Here is an 18,891-nt window from a genome sequence, read left to right on the forward strand (position 1 = left end):
GCAGTCCTTAAATGGTGTTATTAATGAATTAATTTTATTAATCAACAACAATTAGCATTAATACTGAAGCTATTTGTCAAATATTTTATGATAAACACTTTAAACATTTGAGAACAAATGGGATTGTTGATTCCTTTTTTTCAATGCACCTAGGACTGTAATCTTAGTTAAATGTGCACTTTGTAATAATACTAACATATGGTTTATTCTTCTGATACTGTATACTCAATAGTTAGGGTTCATATTTTTAAATTTTTCAGCAAAAGTAATTTTTTTTTCAGAATAAAACTTTTTGTGTGTCTGATTGTTTCTCAGCACGTCACTTACATGGAACCTTTAAAAGTAAAACAGGTATTCTGTGTTTTCTGAAGTTTTGTATATTTTTTTCTATCGGTCATTTCGCATACCTGGTTGAAAAAATGAATCAAAACAATATTGAAATACTACTTTTTAGATTGTTTTGAAAATAAAGGATTACATGATATTTAAAAATTAGATTTGATTATTGTTATATGTTCAAAATTATTATGATGCATTTTGGACAATAAATGCACGTACATGAAGACTTGTGTTTTTTACTTACTTTTTTCGCAATGCAAAGCATGTTTGATTCATACAAAAGTCACATAACGTTAATACTCAAGTGTTTGTTTCAGTGTGAAATAAACCCTATTGATGTATTTTTAGAAGCAAAAATAACTGAATTAGATCGGCCCTCCTCTATAAACCCTGTATCTAACATTGAAATTGTTAATTAAAGCAGACGTGCAGTGTACCAACTGACGTTAATACTTCTTTTCCACTGGATATAAAAATCAAAATAATTACTCACTTTATATACTAAATCTTTATCTTAAAAAATTATAGATTTAGGTTTATTTTCTAATTAACCCTTAAATATCGTATATAACATAAACATTGTTGAACTGAAATTTGGAGTACAAGAGGTATGTGAATAAAGATTACATAATTTTGGAAAATGGAATTATTTAGATAAATGTAGGTGGCGTGACATAAAAGCAATATACATCTGGGGTTGTTGGGATGAATAAAACCAAAACTGACATCTAAAGATCTTTTTTGTGTTAGAAATGTGCGTGTTTTGAAGTTTCTGATACCCCTTTCCCGAGGAGAAATTAAAAGTACAGGCAGCATTATATACGATTTCATTGATGGTTCAGAAATATACCAGACAAGAGCTTTTGGATTCATGTGATTGGTTAATTTTTGGGTGCTCATAGGAAATGAATGTATAAAACACATGGCCCTCTTCCTATTTTTATCAGCCACTGTCTTCCTCCCACCTGAGCACCACATTGAAATAAAAATCTGTAGTTCTCGGTCTCATTAAATTGTTAATGTTCTTCTATGAAATAACGTATATAGGGATTATTAGTAAGGCTGAATACTTTTCATTATAGAGGACAGTTTTGAATACTATTTCTTGCCAGTAAGCGAATTAGAATAACTAACCTTAAGCACAGGTGGAAATTCTTTTACCTCAAAGTTAAAAATCAAAACGTAACATTTAAGTAGATTGTTACTCAATGTTTTGTTTTCCATATTGACTCCCTTCTGTGGAAATGCTCTTTACTGTTTTTACCTTTAAAAGCTTTTTTCAAATATCGCTGCTTTATGGTTATAGATGGGAAAAATAAACAAATGGATATAAATCCTTTTTAAACATCCCATTTATTCATTGTTTGATTGATTTTAAATTCTTATATTTGTTACTTATTGATCCTATTTAAATTTTAACAATATTTGTCAGTAATAAATACTTGATCTCCATCTTTTAGCATCAACGGCAAGAGATTTCCACACCGTTTATCTTATTTCAACACAAGGGTACTGGGGCGTCACAGAGTAGACCAAGAGAGCCTGGAATTAAGCTTAAAAAAAAATTTCCTCTATTGTTTTCCTGCATCAATAATACCAGAAGTTTTGTATATTCCCCGTACAGAATGTATTGAATTCTTATTCATATTGTTGAAGTTTATCTTAATAACTTCTTCAACATGTCAACATGAAAACCAGATTATCCTTATCGAGTATAAAAAAATGTTAATTGGCTCACTCCCTTACTTCATAATTAACCCCGACATTGAAACTAAGGTTCCTCGTAAGCTCTAGAGAACTGCTGAAGAAGAATAAATCACACGAGAGCCTGCTAGCTCCTATTAATATCGGCTTCGTTCTATCAAACGCGTTTAGCGCATCTGAGGTTGTTATGGCAATGTGTCTCTTACAGAAAATAACGTGTAGTACTTGTACAACCATGAGTTCTAGTACTTAACTGTTTACTACGAAAAGTCAAAGTCTTATGACAAACATGTTCAACGAAACTTTTAAATCGTCCAGCCTGTTTTTGAAATTGAGCTTAATTCCTGCTTTTCTGGGATTTTTGTGCCATCTGGTGTCGTTTGCCTCGTCGTACTGGCGTTTGATTGAGAGCGTGACAGACGTGTCTCCACATATAAGCTTTTACCCTCAGATCAAGCATACATACTGTGGACTCTGGAATTGCTTCTCCTGTTTTTCTGCAGATCCGAATTGTCAATCTGCAGTTTTGGAGTTGGAAGGTAGGAAATAAAATATTCTGAACACTTTTGAATGCAATTCCAAATAAAACTAAAATTGCTTTTTCAAAATATTTACAGATTTTCGAAGTGTCGTCATTATCGGTCGATAAATGTAAAACTCAACCATCTAATTAAAACTGGTATCAAAATACTGGTGATTAAAATGTTTGTGGGCATATCTCAAATTATTTAAATCGTTTTACTATCTTAATTAGCTTAGCCTATCGACTGCCTGTTAAAAAATCACTAATAACAAGAAAATCCTTGGCATGTCCATAAATGTCAACATATTAAGAGGTAAATCAATCTTTTTAATCTTAGAATAGTAAGGTTTTTATTTTTTAAAACAAATTTTGAACTTTTTTTTATTTTATTGTTTAAATATTCGTAGATACTTTTATTGAAAATACGTTTATTTTGAATCCATGGAAATATAAACTTCTGTATCTTTTCTGAATTTAAGAAGTCGACGATTATTTTTAGTTCTAATAACTGATAATGGGGATTTCATGAACTCTTAGAATAAAAATATTCAAAGATAATGAATTTAAAGGGTTTCTTATGATTTTTGTTACACCTGTTTGAAGGAGATCAGTACAGGGTTTCACAGTTTCATGTCAGGGACGACATCAACCAGATCTTTTTCTCACATAAATGTATAATACAGTTGTGAATAACATAAACTGGGGAGATGTTTATCCACAATCTTTTTTCTGTACATTAGAAGCTCTTATTTTAGAGGATAAATTTGCCTTGCTCTAAGAAGAAGTTCTAGAAAATAAAACCATGTGTGTTTCTGTATTTAGAGGAAACAAATTAATAATCAGGTTATCTTTTTTCTTGTTAATTGCAATTGTTATGTATTTGAGCAATTTATGAAGAGGCAATGCAAGACAAATAACTCAGCATGCGCATTGCATAACACAGGGAAAACATCGAGATAACAGATTAGGCTATTATAATCATAATGATGTTGTTTACTGATAGGAAGAAGTCAATAGCGTGCAATATTACCGACCCCACTTATGTGTCCGAGTGTTATTGTATTGAAAAAAGATAAAAGTTATAGATAGAAGCTGGAGAAATATACAAACACAAAGAGTTTGGATTCTGAAATTGCAGAACTAGTATTTAATGATTTTTGTTCTTCTGTTATATTTTCCTTGTGACCATCGATCTTAATAGCTAATTTTCTTGAAAAAAAAAACTACTAATAACTAGAATATACAGGTTTTTCATTTAAAGGTTTGCTTTTATTCTTATTGGTAGGTCCTTTTTGACAGTCGTTACTGTTGCATTATTCTAAACATTTACACGTAGTGTTAAAAAAAATATCTCACCTGCATACACACAAACAAATGAAATAATTTCAATTTTATCACAAAAATAAGTTAGATCAAGAATTTGAATCAAAACATTAATTTTCATTAGTACATGTATTTGTAATATGAATAAAAAAATTCCTGTTAGTTAAAATGAATTAAGGTTTCAGACTATAGACAGGAGAACTTACCCACTAATTCATTTCGATCTGTATTTTTTATCTGGAAAAACAGCAATAAATATCATCTTATACTAGTTGTGATATTTACACCCTAATTCTTAATTTACAACACACTAAGGGGTTTTGATAAAGTGAAGAGGCATAGTAAATTAACCCAAAGTATAGAAGCATCGTTCCTAGCGTTCCACACCTTGCCATGCCCAAAAGAAGATCAGTAACGTCATGCAACAGTTAGACATACTTTTACTGGGATCTTCGTGGATTATCATAAGAAAACTGTAATTTAAAGAAAATATTTCGGTTAAAGTGATAAACATTCCCGAGTTTAAGTTCGACAGGCTATTTGAGTGTATGATAATTTCATATTATTAACTTTCTACCTTTGTGTTCTTCGATAAATTTAAAATTCAATGTCCTACTCTGTAGGGGCGACTTCTGTCCAACCAGTCGAATTTTCTTCTGCGTTATCTAAAAAAAACACCAACATCTTAACTTAGGAATTTCTGAATGCTGATGAAATAAATGGATACAAGGAACAGTATTCAAGCTAATATTCCAGTCAAACAATACAAATAAGGAACATATCAAACACGAACCTCTAAAACATCAGAGGTAGGATCAGGTGCCCTGATGGAGTGAGCATCCCCTGCCGACCGGTCCCACCCACCGTGTGCTCCTTGGCATGTTCAGGAATCTGTAGACAATCAAGTATTTAAATAATGGTTTATTAATCTTATGAAAAACGTCAGACATCATTTGAAGTAATGATAAATTAATGTATTTGCTGACAAGGCCATTGTATCGACCAAAGAACTTAAGAAATGATAACTTTAAACGAGCCTAACTGATATTCTTGTTTCATCAACTTGTTTGTCAATAACTTACCTCGTTTTAAAAATTGCCCGTACTTATTACATGCTGCTGCGTATCGAATCATCTTATATGAACACCGTATGCAGGTGATAGGGGTATATTGCTACTTAAGTAAGGAAGCTGATGATTGATAATATGCTGAAGTCATCACATTTATGCATGATAAAGCTTTGTTGTTAGGTTAACCATCAACGTCTCTTTCTAGTAAAATCTCCAACAATGTTAAAGATATAAGTTTTGTTTCAAACTCACTGAGATATATCATTTAGAATTGAAAGAATTAATGCAAATTAATATTATGACGGCGATATATTTAAAAGTGAAGTTGAAGGTCACGGCAAGTGTTTTCTTCTTCTCGTGTACAAGATTTTGATTATATTCTGCTTCATATGAATGCAAAAATAGGTCTGCTTATTGTTTCTTATAAAAAAAATGCTGATTTGCTCATCGTATATTTCTTTTGAAAATCAAAAACCAAATACTAGTATGCGTTTCTCTGGCATTATTCATTCTTAGGTATGCGTCGTTATTAATATAGCTACAAACAGCGGTGGTATTTCATTCTCAGTCGATTTCCCTCAAAATATATATCGATCTTTTTTGGACTGAAAATTAATTTTCGTGACAAAAAGCAGTTCTTCACAATATTAATTTGGGACTGTCATTTGCATTAAATGAGCAACGTATTTGAGAAAGGAAGAGAATAGAAATCTACCATTTTTCCTACTAACAAGATAGAATATATTCATGTTTGCAACTTTCTTCCTTGATAAAATATAGTTTAGATGTCCAGTTGTAGAGGATCCTCCATGGCTTTTCATTTAATTTCGTGTCAGACAATTGGACTTTATTCACTCACATTTTCTATATTTAATTGATTATAAATTCATAAATGTTTTTCTTGGCATTTTCTTACAATTACAATAAGTATTTTGTTACATGCATTGAAATAAATTGAGCCAGCTTTGGTGTTTTGTTTTGTTTGTGGCATCGCTATTTCTATAGAATTGTAGAATAAAGTCTCTAGAGACTTCACAACTCTGCCGTGCTTATTACAGGGCTTATGTTAGTTTCCAAAACAAAAAATACAATATTCAATAAGATTTCTGACTTTTTTCACAGAGAAAACACATGTACAAAAATACCCACAATTTTATGCTACATTGGTATAAAGAATGCTAAATAAAATCTCGAGACCGACAAACAATCATGATAAAAGAAATGTCTGAAATTGACATTCCTTATTAAGTGCGAGATATAAAGGCCAAGTATAGCAAGAAAACTGATATGATATAAACGATAGTCATTGTCTAATGGTGCAAGAGGCTTCGATTGATTAAATATCTTCATCTGAAACTTCTTATGGAGAAAGCAGCGTCCCCAGACGTAGAAATTCTCCTCTGATAAATCAAATTAGGCGAGAAAGATACTGGAAATCATACAATAGTGAATCAGAATCGAGTTATTTCAAGTAAATGATCGTGCAGTATCAAGCTATCGATCACTCAAATGGATGTTCTGGATGTGGCCGTGTCTGTTAGTATTTGTTATTCTGTCTTTTACAGGGTTATCTAGTATACCGAGATATACAAGCCGTCAATGGTTATGAAATGCATTGATGAATTATAGAGATAGCCAACAGTAATCTAACTAATAAGTTCATTGCAACAACTTTGGAACAAAGCAAATTAAACATGCACTTCTAAAAAATCAAATGTGGAATCCGGTGCCATGGATAGGAAAACACACCTTGTCGACCGGCTACATGCACTCGCCGTTTAATTTTTGTCATGATTGGGTAAATGAAATATCCAAATACAATTCAGTGTGTAAATAATGACCTATCGATTAATGTGAAAACGTCACTCATTATTCTTCTAAAAGATATGTATTTTCTGACAAGCTCTTTGTATCGATCAAAATATGTGAAACGTTGACTTTCAATGATATTGTTGAGATCCTTGCATAGTCAACTCGTTTATCAATAGCTTGCCTTGTGTAGTCAACTCGTTTGTCAATAGCTTGCCTTGTTTTATTATATGTAATTACGTAAGCATGGTTTGAACCGAATCTACTGGGAGACATAAACTACATCTGCAGGTGAAAATGGTATATTTCTACACAAATGATTAAATTTGACATGAAAAAACGTTGAAATCATTATTTTTATTATAAATCTTTGCTTTAACGTCTTTTTTCTAGAACAATATCCAGATTTGAAATAAAAATACGTTCAAAAATCTGTGATCTTTTATTTCGCTGGGATTTTCTTGAAAAATTACTTAATGCAGATACATGGAAATGATTATTGTTAATTGATAATGTGTCGTCGATATATCTAAATCTTGAGTTGAAAGCCTAACAAATTATTGTTTTATGAAATAGTTCATAATTTTGACATAAGGCTTTTGCCCCGCTTTATTTAGCTTCTTTGTGCTATTTATAATAGTCATACTCTATAAAATATATCGCCTCATTCCTACCATTTCCTCGGAATTGTCGAATTTTTTAACTGCGTTAAATAAATAGACAGATATTATTTGATGAAATTTAAATCATTTTTTTTTCGAATCCAAAATGTGTGGAATCCCTTAAACTCCTTTAATCCAAGTTTTCTTTGTATGATTTTTTTCAGTGCGAATATAATAGTTGAAAGTTAAGTAAGCTCTGCATGGCGACATAAAATCAAATATATACTATAGTAACATTAAATTCATATATCCAAAAATCATAACAAAATATGCCCAGGTTTTTTAAAAATAATTTACGATATAGGTATGCAGAATATATTTCAGCATTAGTGATATAATGAATAGGCAATAAAAAATAACGTACGAAAATATTTTTTGATGAAAAACACAAGTTTAGGAAAAATGTAGAAAGTTTACAAAAATTCGTACAGAAAGGCATGTGTTAATGCAAAATTTTTACAAAAAGATGAAGTTATTTTAAAAAGTAAACATATAATAAAATACATTATTAAAATATTTATTTTATTTACAGATGCCATAGTAGTGACCCGAGTATTCGTGACGATAGGACTGTTCGCCTCCTGTGGTACTCTGTCCCTTACTCTACTCTGTTTGTTCATACGGGAAGTCGCCTCACGTGACTTTGTTCATATCGTCGCCATTTTAGCCAGCATATCAACAGGTACTAAATTTTTAAAAAAAGATTTTATAGCTCAAATAATCTTCTCTCTAGCTGCATTTTTCTGGAAGAAGCATGATCAGGTATTCAAGAAAAGTACACTGTATTTATAACATTTCTTTTGCGTTATATGCATTAACCAAGATTTTAACACAGCATCCAAGGTTGTCAAGTCGCCGGTGGGATCTTTCCTCGTTAGAAAGATTTCTGGTGATGTTTCGTTGGAGGAAAATTTAATTTCATTAATCACTTGAAATCTTGATGTTTATATTGAAATAATGTTTTATTCATGGAATAATGATTCAGTCTGTCTACAAATAAATAAAACATGAATTGCCACAGTTGCACAAATCTATAGTTTTTATCTCTTACAGCAAAGACTGGATTTTGTTTAATTTTGTGACAAATCCATCTTATCGATGCTACAATGAGTGTAGCATGTTCATTGGAATAAGCTTCAAATTCGATAGACATTGTGTTAATACATTTCCCATTTTTCCCGTTATAAGACCATTCTGTTTAATTTCTCATTCAAGGACATTTTGCGTTTCTTAGGTCTGCTTTATTAACTGGGTCGCTGATGATTCATCTCGTAGTTTGGTTTTTTAAATTCAGCAAGGAAAACAAAACAAAACAAAAACAGCTGAAACGGAAATATCATTAGTAAAGGTTATAATTTGGTCTATTCATGCAGTGAACATGGAAATGCTTTATTCAGTGAAGAGTCTGAAATTACCTTATGAACAAAAAGTTAAAGATAAAGAACTTTTTTCGATCTTCTAAATCCCGTAAAAAAATACAAACTGTAAACAGGGGAAAAAGGCCCCTTTAGAAAAACCAGAATTGATTAGGTGTCCAAAGGAATAAGACCCTCACCCCCTCGTCACATTCGCCTTAAGCTGTCTGTATTGATTAGGTGTACGGAAAAAAATCTGCTTAAAAGTAGTGTGTTAGAATGGTCTTGCAATTGGTATAATAAGTACCAGCAATTATTTGATTATTTTTGTAAAACAAGGTTTTCATATCAACCATAGAATCTGCGAAATTATGATTTTAATAGATTTTGTTGAAAGTCATGTAAAATCAACTTCTTTGTCAGTGGCCTACCTTGGTTTAAGAATTGACTTGAGTGCCAAATTTCTATGAAGACCTACACACCATATGCTGGAGATTTTATGATATTGTTTAATAAGAAATAACCCCCAGAAGGAGAATTTGACAGTGAAAAAGCTTCAGCTATTAGTCACACTGTCATTAGTCAGTCAAACATGCATTATGAAACAAATATGGCAGACTACTTTATTTTTTTTTTATTTGGATTAAACTGGGATTCGTAAAACGGATTAAAATTATCTGTAATAATTGAGAAAGCCACTGCGATAAATTTAATTGCATCTCAGTTTACAGGAGGGTCTATTTCTTCTATTTTTCGACAAGATGTGCCTCATATGAAATGTTTCTGTTTTTTATATTATCATACATTCTTCTGGATCGACTTTATACATGGAGATGAAAGTCTGTATTTTGACACTGACTTAAAACAGTGAAAATTTAACTTTGGATATGAAAATCAAACATTTGACTTTCTTTATGTTCTTCTCTTGAGTATAGTTTAATAAAGCAATATGTAAAACAAATGTCTGACTATTACAAAATTAATGACAATGATGTCCTCGAAGCAATCAGTATTAGCTATTCATCAAAGGAGAAAATGATGCATAAAGAAAATTGTATTTCATTCCATCATTCTGATTACGCACAGGCAACATTTTACCGACTGTCGTGTCTAACTCTTATTAGAAGTACAATCACATTCTTCTTTATTATTCATTACATGCATGGGTTACATAATGGTTTCAATACATAAAACCCGGACAATGATGTATAAGGTTGTATACGCTCTTACATTATCAAGAATAAAATAATTACTTTACTTGAAGCATGTTGGCTTAACGATGTTCGGTTCAATCTTTTAAAATCTTCTATGGTAAATTTTGTGGGCTTTAAAATATCATTAATGAATTCGGCGCCGTTTATTGGTCGTCGCATTTTATTCAATTCAAGTTACAAGAAATATATTTATAATACTAAACAATGTTTCAAACACGGTAGTAATATTTTACTAATATAAAGAAGTTTGATTTCATATTTTATCTATTTTTAGGTGGATGCGTCTTGATCGGGATTGTGGTTTATGGGACCTCCACCAATGATCATGAAGCAACTCTTTTGGAAAAGCATAGCCTACATTGGTCCTACTTCATGTGTATTGTGACTTTTCTTCTGTATTTTGGCCTGAGGTGGGATCGGGTGCCTTGGAGGAATGAGCATCCCTTCCAAACCGGTCACCCCCAACGTGTGCTCCATATCATGATTGGGAAAAACGGAAAATCCGTAGATAATTCAGTGTATAAGTAATGGGCTAACAATGCATATGTAGAACCTCATTCTACATTTGACATACTGATGAGTTTTATTTGCTATCAATGTCGTGCTAAACAATAGTTAATGGTTGTACACCGAGTTGCATTATGAAAGAGAAAAAGTTCTGGATAAATTTAGTGTAATTGGAAATATTTTCATTTTACTGAGTGATAGAATTGAATGAGCTGGTAATGACTTGATCGAAAAGCCATCATTAAAAGGGATATGGTAAAAACAAACGAGTTGACCTCAGCTTTCCCTCATTAGTTATATTCCACTGTCTCCTGTGTATGGAGTTTATGTATCATAACTTCTTCGATCTGCAAGAACAATCTTTTGCGTATCGAAAAACATAATGATGGTACAGGAATTTCAACTCTTTGGTCGTTATAATGACCTTGATTTAACCTATCATTTGGGCATATTTGACTCAAGTTTCATTCCAGTTGGGATATATATTCTACACTAAATCTGACTAAAAATAAAATTTTTAGTACATTATTGCATATACTAACGAACATGATAATACTTGTACTTTACCTAATCTTCGTGCTGCTCTGTTTATAAGGCAGTCACCTGAGGATACCCAAACTCGCCTACCCTGACACCACCTATAAGGACCCACTTCCTGGACCAGTTGTTTTATTTCTTCTCTCCTTCTCTCTGGAAGGCATCTAACCTGTTATAATGACTTTTGTCGCCTTCCGAGGTTCCAAATCATACTCCAAGAATTTCTTTTAAAAACATTTGGTTTGGTTGTTTTTTCTTATTCGAGAATGAAATATGTGGAGATAACGAAAATTATTCGATCTCAATAGTTCATTGAACATTACAAAATAAGAGAGGAGCAAACACGGACGTCCAAAACATCAGAGGTTTGGATCAGGTGTCCTGGAGGAGTGAGCATCCCCTTGCCAATCGGTCACAACCCCCGTGTGCTCCTTGTCATCATCAGAAAAAATGGAAAGATCCGTAGATAATTAAGGACGTTCGATCCTGAGATTTTGAGCGTATTTTGGTCAGGTCCTTTATTTATAAAATTCTGTATCATTTTTAAATTCTAACATTAAATCTGAATTCTACAGGGCAAATTTAACTATATTCAATGAAAAAACCGCGATTAAATTCCATTCAAGTAGAATTAAGCTAGGGACTATATTTTCTGGCGGAAGGTTTTTTAGACGAAAATTATCAGTTTTTCCAGTTTGCACTATAACAGTACTGTTAATTTTGGATTTTTATTTTTCCATCCTGGTTGCGCACAAAGCTGTTTTTTGCAGTGAAATGTGTTATGCTGGTTCTGAAATATCTATTAAATTATTTCTTATGAATTCAGTCAACAAATTGTGACAAATATAGTAAATATATTCTGAAAACGCGGGAAAAAATTGAGCCAATTTTAACGTAAAATCGACACTTTTTTAGTAATATCTGAAAATTTACATCATGTACCCCCGCTTTTGATGTTCTTTTCTAAATATTCAAGAAAAAATTGACCTATTTGCTTAAAATCAGAAAAAGTTAAAGACTTTAAAATGATTTTTTTGCTTATTAAATTTTCAATGCCAGAAAAATCACTTTTTATTAGTGCAGAAAGGTCAAATAATTTGTTATGCGAAGCAATATGAAACTTTTTCTTAGTCACAATTTTTTAGTGTCTTTTTTTAAACAAACTTAACAGTTCATTTTGTTTCATGCTTTTAACTGGATAAAATATTGGAGGGAAAATGTCAAAAATTAAATTTTTTAATTAAGACACAAATTTCAGTGCAAAAAGGTCATATTCAATGTAATGTAGCGCCAAAAGAAGCATATTGACCTTCATTTTTTGATTTGAATTTTAATTAAGCTATGTATGTAGAAACTAAAAATATACTTGGCAAAAAAAGTTTAAGACTTTAAATATCAGGATCGAACGTCGTTAATGGGCTAACAATCTGTATGTAAAATCTCAGTCTGTATTTGACTTACTGATGTGTTGTATTTGCTGTCAATGTCGTACTAAACAATAGTAAATGACTGTACACATAGTTATATAATAAAAAGAGAAAAAAAATGATGGTTTTCTTAGTGTAAATGAAAAAATTTGCATTATTCTGAGTCATAAAATTGAATGAGCTGGTAATGGCTTGATCGATAAGTCATCGTTAAAAAAGACGATTTTAGTTTTTCCTTATTAGCTATATATTTAAGGAATCACTGTCTAGTTTTGAGAGTATGCCAGGGCATCAACAATAGTGGGAAACATGGGATAATTTGCATAACGGGCGAAGCCCGTTATGCTAAAATTATCCCATGTTTCCCACTATTGTTGATGTCCCTGGCATACTCTCAAAACTAGACAGTGATTCCTTATATTTCCATTTCATTGTGAAATAAAATTGTAGACTTAGACATTAAGAATGTAGACTAATCGATTTAAATTACACGAGGACTTCCATGCCAATTTCAATAGTCCTCGCACACTGATGTCAAACACAAAGGCAGCCGCACGAGATTTACATGCATATTTGGCCTCCTTAGCGTCAGACAAAGAGACAGATGCGCATGAGATTTGCAAGCGTATTAGGCCTCCTTAGCTGCTGACCTATCGACCTGCCTAATTTACATTCCGGCAGAATTATAAGGAAATCAACTCCGCTTACTTTCAAACGGTTATTATAGAGAAAAAATTTAGAAATTGAAATATTCCACTATCACCTGCATAAAGAGTGTATGTATCACAACTTCGACGATCTGCAAGAACAATCTCTTGCATATAAAAAAACAAAATGATGGTATAGGAATTTCAATAGTTTTGTTTAACTTCAGCATTTCGAAAACTCTTTGGTCGTTATACATGTAATGACCTTGTTAGGAAGTACAGCCTATCATTTGGGCATATTTTGTCTCAAGTTTCATTCGAAATAGGGATATTTTTGCATTATAAATGTGACTATAAATCACATATTTAATACAATACTGCATATACTTACGAACATGGTAATAGTATACTTACTTCACCTAATCTTCTTCGTGCTGCTCTGTTCATAAGGCAGTCACCTGAGGATTCCAAGATCGCCTACCCTTAGAATACCTATAAGGCAGTCACCTGAGGATTCCAAGCTCGCCTACCCTGAGACCACCTATAAGGCAGTCACCTGAGGATTCCTAGCTCGCCTACCCTGAGACCACCTATAAGGCAGTCACCTGAGGATTCCAAGCTCGCCTACCCTGAGAACACCTATAAGGCAGTCACCTGAGGATTCCAAGCTCGCCTACCCTGAGACCACCTATAAGGCAGTCACCTGAGGATTCCTAGCTCGCCTACCCTGAGACCACCTATAAGGCTGTCACCTGAGGATTCCAAGCTCGCCTACCCTGAGAACACCTATAAGGCAGTCACCTGAGGATTCCTAGCTCGCCTACCCTGAGACCACCTATAAGGCAGTCACCTGAGGATTCCTAGCTCGCCTACCCTGAGAACACCTATAAAGACCTGCTTCCTGAGCAGTTGTTTTATTTCTTTTCTCTTTCTCTCTGGAAGGCATCTAACCTGTTTATAATGACTTTTGTCGTCTTCCGCGGTTCGAAATCATACTCCAAGAATTTCTTTTAAAAACATTTAATTTTGTTGTTTGTATTTTCTTATTCGAGAATGAAATATGTGGAGATAACGAACAGTATTCGAGCTCAAAAGTTCATTAAATATTACAAAATAAGAGTGTAGCAAACACGGACCTCCATAACATCAGAGGTGGGATCGGGTGACATGGAGGAATGAGCATCACCAGCAAACTGGTCACACCCGCTGTGTGCTCCTTGCCGTGATCGGGAAAGAACGGGAAAAAATTCAGTGTATAAATAATGGACTAACAATTAGTATGAAAAACGTCAGTCAGCATTTGAATCAATTATAAATTGTATTTACTAAAAAGGTCATTGTCATGATTGTATCGACCATAGAACTTACGAAATGATGACTTTAAACAAGACTGCTGATATTCTTGCTTCATCAACTTGTTTGTCAATGACTTACCTCGTATTTTAGAAATTGTTAATACGTAGAACAATCCCCTTCTTGAATATGTTAGATATATAGTACAGTGCATTAAAACCCCGAGCAAATACATAGACCTTCAAGTCTCCATCAGTCACATTCCTACTTCCGAGGAAGAAAAAGTTGATGACACCTTCTACTTTTGTTCTGTCAAAAGGGATTCGATCATCTGATTTCGTATTGATCCTTAAAATCTTAGTTTTCGTGATGTTGATTTCAGGACCAATCGCTAATTGTCTTTTTGCATGCTGGGTGGTTTTATCTTGCATATCGGTGAGATTCAGTATAACATCATGTGTAAAATTCGGTTCTTCCAGCATGTTTGATATTTATATTTTGTCCAGCTAATTCTTCTCCGATTATTTTTTGTGTGGTTTCTCATAAACAGAAAGTGAACAGGAGGGGCGGGCATATAATTATTCATTTTTATAATTTAAACCCCCTTGACAGTTTTGATCCAAGCTAACACTTGCATTCAGGTCAGTGCACATACAGCAGCTAAAAGAAGAAGAGTTTATGTGGGATTCCGTGTTGATTGGAGATTCTTTTAGAACTTCTTGGTTTGCGTGTTCTTTCTTTGTGCTCTTTACTCTTCCATACCTCCGATTATTATGCTTTGAACCGATCTTTCACAATCTTAGAATTCGACAGTTGATTTACTCTTCTTTTATTTTGTGTTGGTCTTTTCCGTGTACCTATATTGACTAAGATCCATTCTACTTTTTTCTCCTATGACCACCATTTTCCAGAAAATTTATTGAATGTGTCCATATTAATTTCATCAGGGGTGTTCTATGAGATGCTGTAAGTTGTTTTGAACATAAATTTTAAACGATCTCATAATTGTTGTGTCCTTTGATTTTTGGGAGTTAATTATAGAGGCATCCTTTGATCTTTTTCCTTGTTTTTTCTTGGCTTGTTTACAAATGCAGGATCCCTTCACACGTCAACCCCTTGATTTGCAAGCACATCCAGAGGGCCACTCCTCCATGGCACCTGATCCCACTTCTGATGTTACAGAGTCCGTGTTCGCTCTGCTTCAAAATTTGTATTGTTTAATGGACTTTTTTTTATTTATTTCGTTACAATGACCTGAACAAAGTGGCTGAACATCAGAAGAGTCCCACATTGTCTTCTGGATATCTGTGTGCATGAATACCGTTCTGCAAATTACTGAACAGTGAACAGTCTTTATCTATTGCTGTTAAATTCTCCTGTTCCTTGTTGATTCTTTTTGTGTTTAGGTTTTCAAAGTTAATCAGAAGGTTGAGAGATATTGTATCACCTACTTTCTTTTGTGTTTTCTGCATCATCAAACCAATACAGTCACGTAAGTCATTTTGACTAAAATTTAATTTGATATTCGCCACTTAACAGGTCTCCATGCATTCTACGAAACTTCTGTCTCTCTTTCATCGCAATCTTCTTCATCTCTCTGATAATAGCCGGTTCTTCGAAAGTTGACTATTGGTATGTGATGTCCCTACTCGATGTGTTTTGATCCATTGGATGTTATTATTTTCACGCGGAGAACGATTCTACATGTAACTGTCGCCCTGTTTGATATACAGGCTATGCACATTCCAGCAGCCAATTCCCTATGGTTGTGTTTGACAAAGAACGCGTCTCCTAAATCGGAATAGGATCTAGATTATTTCACCATAACCCACAATAAAAAGTATATGGTGGGATAGGTGTCAGAGAAAATCTTTTTTCTGATAACAGTTTAAGATGGAATTCATTAAAACCCCATTGTTGTGCCCACGTCTTTAAAAATATTACACTGATGATGAAATGTTTGCACTTTTAAGTGTGTATGAATTTACTTCTTTGTCAAATTCAGTTGAATGTTAAATGTCAAAAAAGTGCAAACGGAAATTAATGTGACACACTTATAATTATGAATAAAACCACAGTCTCTCCAGAGACGTAATCAAGCTTCACAATTAAAATTTCACTGTCTGATTATGAGGACATAGTACAATATAACGTATACTAGATAAGTAATTAAAATGATTCAGGATATTTGATTTTTACGGATTGAATTAGAGCCAAGATGTCTTAGAGCAACACTGAGAGGTGACCACTTGACCCGTATAAATTAACTTTGCAATTGAATAAAACACGTTGATTTGCATTTTTGAAAAAATTAAATACGAACTGACATAATAATAATTCGCTTGCTGAAATTAATAAAATTGCAGATTATGTTATCTAAATATAGTTCAGTCATTCTACAAAAGCATGCCCAACTACGATTTTTTTTATGTCGCATACAAAATTTGTAATTTACCGTTGTAATTTCTTCACTATAAAAAATCGATTTTAACTCTCTAAGACTTAACATACTCAAATGGTTTTGTAAATATTTACCAATATAATATGTATGTAGTTAAAGTCTTCACATGATCATAATGTAATGTAGAAAAACGTATTCCAGTTGCAAATCTTACAACAAGTCGTAAAAGAGTTCCAAACAAATTGCAAGGAATGTTAAAAAAATGATTTTTATCCCACATAAAAATTAATCAAACCCCTTAAGCTTCTCGCAAAGAAATGCATGGTTCTTCCGATTAACTTCCGTAACGATTTTGTTTTAAATTTCACGCACAGAATGCAGATTTCCAAAAAGAACTGAAAATTATCTGAAAGTGACCACGGTTCCAACCTAATATAGTTGATTCTAGTTGCGAGTCAGCTATTTTATACCATTACATTTGACATTTTCAACATTACAAAATGAATTAAGTGAAAAACAATCGTCTCTCTTAAAAATTTAACTTCCATTGCTGATAATTAACTTCCATTAACGATATTTTTACCGAAATTTTAACTTTAATTTCAGATAAATTCTGCTCATGTTTCATTGAAAAATTATAACTGGTTCTTTATTTGTAATGCTTTCACAAACTAATCTGAACTAATTTTATGATCATTTTTGCACCTTTTGATAGTAAAATTTGTATTATTGTGCAGGCACGTAGCAACAGGGGGAGGGGGGCAGCCACTTTTTTTCCAGACATAACTTTTACTACTGAAAATGTTCATTGAAATACTGGTTGACCCCCCACTTTTTACTATGTATAGTGAAATAGAGATACTGTAGAGTTTTGAGCAAAAAATGTGGTACTGAATGTAGTTGGCCTCTACCCCCCCCCCCCCCCCCCCCCCCCCACACACACACACACAAAATAGGATTTTCGAGTTAGGGCAATTATCTTTTTTTTTGCTTGTCAACTTTTTCAGGTAAGTAAAAAAAAATGTCTCTGTAAGAGGAAGGACAAAATTTGAGGAGAATCAGTATTTTGATTTCTTCTTACTCTGAAATCAAATAATTTCTAGGTGGGAGTTTAGTGTTTTTGTGTTCTATGTTTTTCATTGTAACAATTGAAAAAAAAATTCTTAATGCAAGGAATATATTGATTTTCCATGCAGATATTTTATTTCTGTGGTTTTTGATAATTACTCATTTCTGAGAGACTTCTTGCATACTTCCTAACTGTTTTCTAGAAATTCAAAATGCTAACAACATGGAGACTTATAGTAACACCCACCTGGCCGACAGTCCTTTCCCCGCCTCTTTGTTATTGGTTGATCCACCTCTGTGTTTATGATTTCCCGCGAAAACAGGTTCGCCTCTCGGAAAAAAAAAATCTTCTATTGAAAAACATTAATCCAGAGAACTAACAGTTATGAAAACAACTATTAAAAAGAACATCATCGAGTCAGATAGAGCTATTGAATATGAATTGTTTTGAAATACTTGTGTTTTCCAATTATACGGAAAATGGCATTCCGCGTGTATTGTTTTTCCGCTACATAAACATCGACTTACAAGATGGCGGCCTCCATGAAACAGAAATGTTGAACGTGAGAAACTTGTTCTTTCTTTTCAAAAGCACAATTTATTTTACTAAATAAGTTCTTAAATATTGTTTGATGTTTGTTGCCATGGTTTGACAATGCTGAAATGCAATCATGCACCGCACTTTATAAATTACCGTCAGAAATGTAGTTGACAGTATGAAGTGCATTAGGAATGAATGAAACTGATGGAGTTCATGTGGTACGTCACATAATCATGCATTAATTTATTTTTATGTGTTTAAATTTAATAAAAACCTATTAATTTATGTTTCTCATAAATTTTTCCGTAATCAGTGCTGTTTACAAAGGGCAATTGATACATTTAAATTTACGTGTTTGCAAACCAGAAGTAATCTGTCATGCAGATAGTCTATAATGCATGGAGCTGGTTTATTCGTTTAATGCAGACTGTTGTATTTTTATGATGATTAAGAACTGGATGTTCCTGTTTC

General features: G+C 33.0%; 1 protein-coding gene across 1 annotated transcript; it reads left to right on the forward strand.

Annotated features, from left to right (window-relative positions):
* Positions 1 to 2,155: 2,155 nt before the first annotated feature.
* LOC134279038 (uncharacterized) lies at positions 2,156 to 10,527 on the forward strand. Its single transcript, XM_062761376.1, has 3 exons — positions 2,156 to 2,582; positions 7,963 to 8,112; positions 10,274 to 10,527. Exons 1-3 carry the CDS (start codon positions 2,324 to 2,326, stop codon positions 10,525 to 10,527), a joined length of 663 nt encoding a protein of 220 aa, XP_062617360.1. The 5' UTR covers positions 2,156 to 2,323.
* The last annotated feature ends 8,364 nt before the right edge of the window (positions 10,528 to 18,891 follow it).

The sequence above is a fragment of the Saccostrea cucullata genome, unplaced genomic scaffold (assembly GCF_032062105.1).
Source record: "Saccostrea cucullata isolate Sc308-1 unplaced genomic scaffold, CSIRO_AGI_Scuc_v1 ctg278, whole genome shotgun sequence".
Classification (NCBI taxonomy): Eukaryota; Metazoa; Mollusca; class Bivalvia; order Ostreida; family Ostreidae; genus Saccostrea; species Saccostrea cuccullata.